The 10,610-nt window shown below is 41.9% G+C and overlaps 1 protein-coding gene and 1 non-coding gene across 2 annotated transcripts in view; both read right to left on the bottom strand.

The window, feature by feature from the left end:
* kirrel1a (kirre like nephrin family adhesion molecule 1a) overlaps nucleotides 1–4,098 on the bottom strand; it is a 30,988-nt gene extending 26,890 nt beyond the window's left edge. The window contains 1 exon segment of the mRNA XM_020616332.1: nucleotides 3,814–4,098. Within this exon segment, the coding sequence (XP_020471988.1) occupies nucleotides 3,814–3,859 (46 nt within the window). The 5' untranslated portion in view covers nucleotides 3,860–4,098.
* A 2,190-nt stretch (nucleotides 4,099–6,288) lies between these two features.
* Nucleotides 6,289–6,362, bottom strand: trnar-ucu (transfer RNA arginine (anticodon UCU)). The gene has a single exon. It is a non-coding gene; the product is annotated as a tRNA-Arg (tRNA).
* Between the last annotated feature and the right edge of the window lie 4,248 nt (nucleotides 6,363–10,610).

Raw genomic sequence — 10,610 nt, 5'->3', positions numbered from 1 at the left:
GTGGAAAAAAAAAAGGAAGTCCAGGAGAAGACAGTAAGCGAGAAAGAATGAACTTTGGTAAGCAGAAAAGGGCTCATGCTGGGGGAGAGAGCCCAAGAAGTGAAAAAGAAAGTTAATAGCAACACCAATTAATGCCAATTAACCTCAGAGCGGTAGGGGCAGGGGAAGAGCTCAGCTGGTACCCCAGATGTGGGCTGGATCGCTCCTGATTCTGGTGCAAATGTGAACCGGCCTCGGCCATATTCTGTCTGAATGAGCAGTTCCACTGTCCCCACCGAGGGAGCAGTCAAGCCTGAGTAATAGTCCCTTTCTCCCTGCCACTGGCCTGGTCCCGACCACTCCTCCTTCACCCTCGTCCCTCTCTCCTCTCTCCCGGCTCGCTTTTCTTTCCATCCAGCGCACCCTCCACCCACACTACAACACTGCCTCCGCCTAACCACCTTTAAAACAAACAAAAAAAAGTCTAATCACTCTTGATCAAGCTTCACCCACCTGCCCGCAAGACTACCCCTCTACCCCAAGACTACCCCTTGTAAAGCTCAGATTGAGCTTTACAACTGGTTCAGTGATTGAGTTCCATTAACGATGCTTTTCGGTAAATTCATTTAGATGCCGTAAAAAAAAAAAAAAAAACCCAAATTCACATATTAACAGTAGGATGCTCCACAGTCATATCGCCCTCACTCGCTGCAATCAAAATTAAAAACAAACTTCTGCCTGGCTACATATGTCACTCCAGATCAACACTGAGCTGGAAAGGGTTCAGTATAGCACCACAAAATGCTCAGTTAGCCTTGAAGCCATGGCAGAAAGCTCTTGAAAAGCATTCTGGGTGGTATTCACAAAGCGTCCTCATTGGAGGATCTTGACAAGTTTGTGTTTCTGTAGGTGGCCATTCTTCTTTTATCAACTAAAGCTACTGCTGCTCTTCTTTACTTGACCACAGCCATTGCCCAGTTTTAGTTTTAGGTTATTACTAGCCACTGTGTCCCTATCTTGTTGTAACCAAGTTTTCTGACTGAATTTCTCCAGATCTACAAGAGCTTAATATGTGACCGAGGTCTGGCTATGTGCGATTTGCTCGGGCTCAGTTCTTGTTCTCTTTATTGTGACAGCATCAAACACATCACTTTCTGTATGATAGATGAGTTTTTACCCCCCAGCAAATGGAAAAGATTTAATGTGTACTAGCAGCATCTCGAGTCGCTGTACATGAAACAGTGATAGAGTGTGGAAACACTGGAATTTATTTAGATGAAAATTTCACAGATTATTACAGGCAAGAGTGCATGTAATGTTGTAAATCAGCAGTTTTAACAGTGTTTTAGTGCCACGCTAGATTCTTTATGAGGCTTCATTTTCATTTGAACTATTACAGCCCACTCTGAGTCATTAACATTCCACATATAGCAGCAGAACCACCACTTCCTTGATCAAGCAGCACTTGAGGAGCCCTTCTTTCTTTGGGTGTAAAAGCCTCCTGAATGTGTCTGACTCTTACAACATCTGAATATTTTTCTTCGCTGAGCACAACACAGGAATCTGTCTGTGGTCTATGATTCACGGCTCAGCTGTGTGATTCAGAGCGTACAGTATGGGCAGCAACAACAGCAGCAGCTTGTGGCCTCAGTCTGCACAAAAAGGACAGAGGCTGACAAATGGTACACCTGCACTGTAGCCGTTGTGCGAGTCAGCATTTCAGAGCACTGTCTGGACTATACTGTAGGAGCAGAGCTGGAAGTCCAACCTCAAGGTTCTCCTCCTCATTAGGAAGTTAAAGGAAGAGCGCTTGCAGTGATTGATTATGAGGTAACATTTAACAGCTGCGTTAATGGTGGCACTTGCTTGGGACTTATTACCGGGTTGGTATGTAGATACAAGGCCAGGATACTAAATCAATCACTCCAATGGCAGTGCTAGTAAAGCCATGCTGTAGTTATCCTACTTGAATCTAAATAACTTTAAAAACATTCTGATTCACCAAAGCTTTAATTAGCTGTGCAACTAATAACCATGCAATCATTACTACTAGTACACAATTACATCTGTGCAAATTGCAGGTCGTGAAATAGTGTTTTGCTCGTCTAATGATGAAGTAATGGTCTGGCTGCTCTTAAGAGAAATGCTCCCAAACATACAGTAGGTGTGATCTCTTTTGAGGTGATATTCATTCACAGCTTTCTATGCATTGTGTCTACTCCTCTTGTGCTTTCATAGCCAAATGCAAAAGACAGTCAACATTTGAGACCATGCACGTGTTACACCGTTTTAAAAGGTACAGAACAAAATCAGCCCCATTTGTAGCCTGCGTGTGGTGTGGCTGACTGTGTGTGAGAGCTTACTACAGTCAGCTGTAACAGTGCAACTACAGACAAACATGTAAACAGGGTGTGTGTGTCTGTGTGTTTATGCACATCTGTAAAGAGCATGTGTTACTGAGCGAGTCATGTGGACTGAACACTTTATGAGTAGACAAACAGGGCAACAGCATGTGACAGTAACAAGGATGGAGACAGTAGGGAGGGCTGTGAGTTTGTGTGTTGCAATGGTTGCCAGATTGTGCTACATGCAAATTCACAGGCATCTGATTTGTCGATGAAAAAGAATCTGCTCTGACTGTATGTAGATTTGTGTGAACCCCAGGCAATACACTATGGCTGGATGCTGAATGTGGCAAGCGAGGCTGAGCGACACAAAGCCTGGCAGACACGGTGACATCATCTCTTTCTATACCTTCCCTTCCCCGAACACGCCCCCTACCTATGATGAAGTGGTCGACTGGGAGGACAGCCGCCAGCCGCGCACACTCCCAGTAAGCCTAGGTAGACAATGGGGGGCTGTGGATGAGCAGCCACGAGGACACAGATATGCCTCAATCAAACAGGTAGCTCAGAGAAATTACAGCCAACCCCATCTCCTCCCCCTTCAGCCTCCTGTCTCCTAGCAACTCAGCTACAGCTGTGATTATCATAAGCCAATAGCCATACCTGGCACCCCACAGGTATGGAGGGGGAACAGATGCTGCACTCACCTCATTGTGCTGCTGAAATGCACAGAGGAAGGCAACAGAGAGGGTCTGTGTTGCCTTCTGAAAACAGGCTTTGTGTCAGGCACACAGGTAGGACACCAGGACAGGAGCAACAGAGGGGTGGGGTGTGTGTGCCAGGGGTTGAGGTGGGGGAGAGAAGGCTATATACGCTGCCTTTCACTACAGGATCACTACAGGGGCTGGTAGCAGTGGTCTCATTGACTGACAAGCCATTCAGATGCGATAGCAGTGTGGGAGTGCTGGTGGCATGTAGAGCAGCGCTGGTCAATCACTGTCATTCCCGTCACGTCCTCAGCGCCTCAACACGGCCCGTCTGAATAACCTCACCGGGGGTTTGTCATATGCATAAGGTCGTTTGGACCGGTGGGAGCGCGCGTGCCCCACTCATGTTCAGTTTGGCCACATGTACGCGCATCACTCGATCGTACGCGTACTGAGGCGGCAGACAATGATATTAAAAAAGTGTGGTGATCCACCGCTGCGGTGCGGACACGCTGTCACACCGCCCGCGTGCGCTCTCACACGCAGCTGCACGCACGCGGGCGCACACACACGCCTAAGGTAATCTATTGCTGCGGTTTATATGGGAATAGTATGAAATCATGTTATATGCATTTCTCTCTAACACACACACACACACTTCTAAATGAACACCAACGGAAGGCGCTGTTGGTTGTTAAAGCTTCTGTAGCCTCATACAATATTATATTTAAACATTGCTCTCCGTATATTCTGCTCTTAAAAAGAGAGAAATGCAGTCTTACCAGTTTGAAAACTCAACACCAAACTCAGGAGCAGGAGCCTCTGCATGGTTCAGCCGACCAATAAGTCCGTTATTGGCTCAAACCTCCGTGAGGACAGCATTAAAAAGCGGGATTTCACTGACTTTAATAATAGGTATACAAAGAGAAATAATCCTCCTGCGTCGTCCCTCCTCGTTTGTCCCCTGACTCGGGCTGGACTCGCTTAGCTTTTACACCATTTCACTGCTTTTTCAGCTCTCACCTCTTCTCTACAGCGACAGTCCGTTTTCTACTCCACACTGATGATACAAGTATGCAGTGATAACACGTTATACTTCCGGCCATGATCTTCAAAATAAAACCGGAATGTAAAAAAAGCTACACATTGCTAGAGATCACTTGCATTTATGGAAATAAAATCAGTAAATAAAATATTGTAACATTGCATACTATTAATAAATCCAGTACTTATTTAATGAATACATTTAACATTCTTTCTCCGTATTTCACTCAGTGTGTTTTGACTGCGAAATTTAATGAACTGCATAGTTTTTAGTAACCCCCCAATATTTTTGCCACATGACATAAGCTATCAAAAAACAAACAAACAAACAAAAATACATCTATGGAACCCAGAGACTTTCTTGAAAATGTCATTATTCAGAAAGAGTTTTGATTATATTAGGAGGTTTATAATGCTAACAGGTTCCATTTTTATGATTTAAGAATTATACTGAAAAAAATCAGTATCTGCAAATCAAAGTATAGGCTTATATAGTTAAAACCTATAGCCTATCAATTTGTTATTAGGGAAATAAAACTGTACCAAATAAGACAGTTGTTGTCATAATTGAAATATGCTTATTTTTGACATCCCATGTCAAATAAAATAATATAAAAATAAAGTAAATTTCCCCTAATGTGACCGCGCTCTACTTCCGGTGTCGTTCTCGCTGTACTATGACTGACGTGACGTCATATTCTCATTAGCGGCGCATTCCTCCCTCTCTCTATTTGTCGGTCACTGTCTCACGCACCAAAGCACTGCCCCCTTTTCTCTTTGCCTCTGGGTCTTGCTGAGGCCAACACCAGCACACACACGCACAAAAAACAGATTAGAAAGGCATTATCATTTTGACACATTTGCTGTGGCCGGGACTGCTTGGTGTCTGCTGCTCACATTTTTCCTTTTATGTAGTCTATTAACGGCATTTAGAGAGGTCTAGCTTAACTTAACCTCTATAGACTAGCTATATCCGCCTCATGTGGAAATTCACACGATGCAATTAAACAAACAGCAGTACAAGTAAAATACTGATAGCTTTAGGCTACGGTAAAATAAATGCATTATAGGCCACACAAATGAGAGGGGGTAATATTGGGGGTTATAGAAAAAAATAAGCAGACTAAATTAATATCCACTATTAGTATTAGGCAGTGATGTCACCACGATGAAATACCCCGAACAACCGTCCACGTCTTCATTCCTGTCACATAATGTAGGCTACAGATTTTGGGGACGGTTCCCCTCGACACAGTCGCTGTTCACAGCTCTCAACAACGAGCTGGATCGTCCCGTCTCAGACCAGATACGATGCTGCAGCGCCCCTTTGCGTCCTCGACCCAGAGCGACCGTGCATGTGCTCAGAGCACAACAGGAGCAAGAATCCCAAAATACTTGTGCGCACATATGCACTACATTTTACTAGCTGGCAGGATTTAGATGTAATCCTGATGAGGTATATGAGATATGAACCATTCAAACTGAGATAGCCATCTTTTTATTTACCTTTACCGCCTGACAAAACCTCTGGCAGGGGCTGAAAATACACAGTCATATGTAAATGTAATGGGCTCATTAATGAGTCGTTTAGGTAAAAATATTATGCATAGCCTAAGTAGCCAGTTTTATTATTTGATATTTAGTGGTTGTTTCCTCTATGAAGCTCAAATGCTGTACCAAATGTAATTGTAATTATGGCCCCAGACTGCTGAAGAAATGTAAGGGTTTAGGAAGTCATGCTGTTAATTGTGTTGAGATGTCCGATCAGTTTTAAGGAGAGCTCTGACTCAAAGAATTGAAAGGTCACTGTAAAAGACACCAGTAAGAAAACAGGTAAAGCAAAAATAAAAATAAATGTATAATGTGACGAACCGTAAATTTTGCATGTACCCCAGTGAAACAAAGAAGCAAAAAGAAGGGAGAAAAAAGAAGGGGTCTCATATTTCAGTTTCATCCGAAATAAACGCTTCTTAGCTGACTCCAGCTCAAGGTTTTTCATCATATTTGCATTTATTAGAAGAAAGCAAATTATTCAAAGCATGGGTAGAAGAGCAGAGACTGTGCCTTGTAACACTGTGTTTACTGTAAAGCACATTGCTGCGGGAACAGAGAGGGTCGACTCACGGTACAATAATCTGTAACCAAAATGTCAGCAATGAGTCCCTCTGGTAAAAAAATAATCACTGGTCTACTGTGCGGCAGACTGTGTGAGTCATCTCTGCCGGGACTCGAACCCGGAGCCTCTGGATTAGAAGTCCAGCGCGCTATTCCATTGCGCCACAGAGACTGCGCCATGAAAGCCTGGACCTGGCACCGTTTAGATACTTCACATCCTCTCATATCGCTGCTTTCTGTATCACCGCAGCATCAGGACCAGTCTGAGCCGACATATTTGCTCTGCCGGAGTTGACCACCAGAGGGCGCTGTTGCTGCACACTGAGGTATGAAGCCACTCGGAGCTGCATCAGGTTAGCTGGAGTATAACAGGGAAGTTTAAGGTTTGAGTGTACAAATTAAAAGCTGTAGATTGCACGATGTAACTGGGGCTTTAAATCTGAAAGTGTCCCACTAGGAATCCTGTTTCATTCAAGCTTGCTCAACGTTCATGGTTTAAATAACCTCAGAGCCATAATGGTGCATGTCGGAGCTTAGACTTGCCGTTGAAGTATTGCCTATATTTATTTAACAGCAGAATAGAATTTTATGCCGGGGTAATACAGATAGGCACAGGTTAATCATTCGTGGAAATTTTGAACCAAGTCACAGAATTAGCTACTTACCAGGAATAACAGCGAATGGTTTCATAGCCCCACTAGTAGTGAAAACGTCAGGTGGTATGTAGGTTCTCACATTTAGAACAGCCTATTTATGGTCATCTTGTACTTTTCATAATTTTGGAATCATTGATTATCATTCACGTAGGTCAATGGCTTGGTGAAAAATATACTTGTGGAGTTACACCAAGATTACATCAGATAACCGATTATACACCACATGCCCTTCACCACGGTGAGGAGACTTCATTAATCTCTTGTCATCCTCACCATATTTACACATTTTTCATGCCAGGAACACCCAAGTAGAACACAGCTATGTCCCGTGTAGCTGGGTTTGTGGAGACTTGCTGCATATAGACTGCAAGTGTGCAGACCAACAAGTTCTAATTGGTATTTAATGCATCCAGCACCTTTTAACAGTGTCAGTGAAATGTAGGCTAATGCTGCCTCTAAACCTGAATCAATCCTACAAGTTACAAAAGAAGAAAATGACACCAAAATAAGCTTTATATTACTATAATATTATTTTATATGGATTGCAGCATATCTATGCCACAGAAAAAAAAGCTTAATGACAGAAAGTACATGGCTTCTCAGCCATTCTCAGAACTGTAGCCTTCCACAAAACCAAAATTCTGTGAATTCAAAACTTCCCTGTTTGGGTGGTTACAAAAGAGCTGCTTGTTTCTTGTTTCATTTTGTTTTCAAAACCTCTCTGCAGTAATGAATCACTTCCTTCTAACCTCAGATGCAAATAAATTGAACTACACGTTCGTTGCTATCTTGCTGGTCATTCTAATGTTCTTAAATACTCGATCTACCTTAAAGTTTGCTTAAGACTGGAGTTTTGATGATATCCGAGTGCCCATGTGTAAAGTTGCTCTGCAGGGTGACCTATGAGCCTGCATTTGGGCCAGTTTTATTCTCCATTCATTAATTATCTTTGGGATGTTTAATGCATAGATTTACTGTACTGGATATGTTGTTTCCATTCTGGCACAGATGGTGCACAGTTGTTCAGTTGATTCAAAGAAGTCACAGGAAGATGAGTCTAATTACTGTCATAGTTTACAGAGGCTGACAGCTGCTAATTTTCCACCCTTAGTCCTTAGTTCTCTTCTCTTAGAACTCTTTTTCCAAACTTATAATGTAATCCTGTTTCCAGGATTTCAAAATTGACAAATATGGCAGAATGCATAAATTAGTTACAAAACACAGGGAGGAAAGGAAACTGTACATTACCAATGGGCTATTGCACACACGTTGTTTTTGAGAAGTGCTTGAAGAAACAATAAATCCCAGAAACCCAACTTCTTCTGAAGGAGTAATTCTTTAATGCAGTGACCACATCGGTGAAGGACATTTAGTATTTATGATTTATTTGTGCTTTATACATTATGAAACATTTACAAAACACTAAACTGCAACTGGCATCAACAGATCTGCTAAATATGTGCGTAAAAACATCGTGGATTTTACAGACCATTCTGCAATGGAGAAAATCATGATCATTGCATTAAAGGGATAGGTCAATGTTTTTTAAATTAACACCTGTATGCAAAAGTTCAAGTGAAAAGAAGTTAATACAACCAAATAAAATCAGCCATTTTCACACTTTAATGCATTGCCACTGTTTGATTAAGGAAGTGGAAAAAAAATAGAAAAAGTCCACTTTTACTGTGGTATGTACAAATGTTGTGACACCCTACTAAGTCAATACTTAGCAAGTTAGAGCTGCTGGCTCTGGCTGCATATTTACCTTTATGGCACTTATCAATCTTATCAGTCAACTTCTTACAATAATACAAATAAGCAAACCTTACAAAATGTTAAACAGTTGATTTAAGGGAACAACCTCAAATGTCTGATATGCAATATTTAAAAATAATTTGACATTAAAAAGTGAAACAAGTGTAATTTTTTTCTGTGCAGAAATGGCATCTATAAATATTTACTGAAAAACTACCAAAGGAAGTATCATTCAATCAATAGGCATGTCACCAAAACATTCAAAGTAGAAACCATTTCAACCATACAGCACAACTATTGATACATACTGTATATTTTTACAGGAGTGCTTCATTCATTTCACATTCACATTATAAAAGCGGGAGGTAATAGCTACAGCAGAGAGAAACATGGTCCTGCTGTTCGCGCTCCATGAAGATCGAGGTTTTCAGATACTTGAACTTGTTCTAACTCTGTACAGCACATTCACTCTGTTTCAGTGTGTTCTCCAGAGAGCAAATGAAATATGCTTCATGTCATTTTTGGCTCTACAAAAACAAAATCACTGGAAAAGGCAAACCACAGCTTTGAGCAAACTGAACTGCTGCTGTTACTTTATCAGTAAACAATTCATCTTTTTGGTTTTTAATGCTGCTGAGCATATCTGAACAGTCTGACAGTGATAAAGGAGATAACCAGTGATGGTAGACCAGACACATTCTTACCTTGTAACTTAAATCATTTTGGGTCACAGCAGGAGATGTACTAACCACAATACTGATAAGCTGTCCAAGATGGTTTAATGGCCAGCCTCTAGTTTTATGCTGGTTTTTACTAGTCGATCTGCAGCTTAACCAGATGTTATGCAACCATCGTAGACCAGCTCCAATCTATCAAAAGCCCTGCACAGTGGAGACTACCATCAAGGTTAGGCACAATATATAACTGCAAGGCCAGCCTATTGAGATATCAGCATTTAGCACAGAATCGCCATATTTCCAGGCTTCACATCAAACTCCGTCTGAGGGACAGTTGCATATTTTTACACTCTTGCTAATGCCCTATAAAGAACATAAGGGATGGTATTTTAAAACAAAATCATTCCTCATTACTACTTTTGACTGTTCCTGTTAGGGGTCGCCACAGTGAATCAACCGTCCGCGTGTATACATTTGGCACGTGTTTTACGCCAGATGCCCTTCCTGACGCAACCCAAATTGGGATATACATATATATGCACTAATGTGGGTAATTTAGAGTTGCCAGTCAACCTAACCTGCATGTCTTTGGACTGTGGGAGCAAGCTGGAGCACCCAGAGAGAACCCATGCATGGGGAGAACATGCAAACTCCACACAGAAAGGTTGCGAACCCAGAACCTTTTTGCTGTGAGGCAACAACGCTAACCATCCCACCACCCTGAAATCATTACTCATTACATTAGTCCTTATTTAAAATGTGTCTCCACCAGTGTGATACTATAGGGAAGCTCTGGTTCCTAGAAATGCTTATATAGTAACTAAAGCCTCAGTAATTACATTGCGCAAGTGTGCCAAGTGTTGTGGCTTTCAGAGGATGTGCACTTTCAGCCCACTACTTTGAAACTTTATAGAGCGTATCCTTAACAGGAAGTAGCCACAAGAAGAACCTGCTCAGCACAAGTTGCTGGTTGTGTGAGTGATTCTATCTGAAGGTGACCACTGTCAAGCAGCAGTTAGTAAACTTTGTATTATGAGAAATTTGGTGTTTAGACATACAGTAAGTAAATAAATGACTTAGGTTTTTTATACAGGACATTGATTGGCTGTAATGTAATGGCTCTTGTGCACTCTGTTCGCTGCACCATTTCTAGGGACTTGTGGTTGCATCACAGTTCTCTCTCAATCCAGTAAACTGAACTTCCACCAGTGCTCCACTGTAACAACTAGCATGTGTCTGTTAGGTAATTTCTTAGTTAGATAGATATTGATTAGAGATCTGTTGTATTAGAAGATGTTAGTGCAGCCAGGATGTCTCCTCAGGCTGTTAACT

This window comes from Monopterus albus, unplaced genomic scaffold (genome assembly GCF_001952655.1).
Source record: "Monopterus albus unplaced genomic scaffold, M_albus_1.0 scaffold173.1, whole genome shotgun sequence".
Taxonomy (NCBI): Eukaryota; Metazoa; Chordata; class Actinopteri; order Synbranchiformes; family Synbranchidae; genus Monopterus; species Monopterus albus.
The sequence above is the reverse complement of the archived record's forward strand: the minus strand, read 5'-3'. Positions and strand labels throughout refer to the sequence as shown.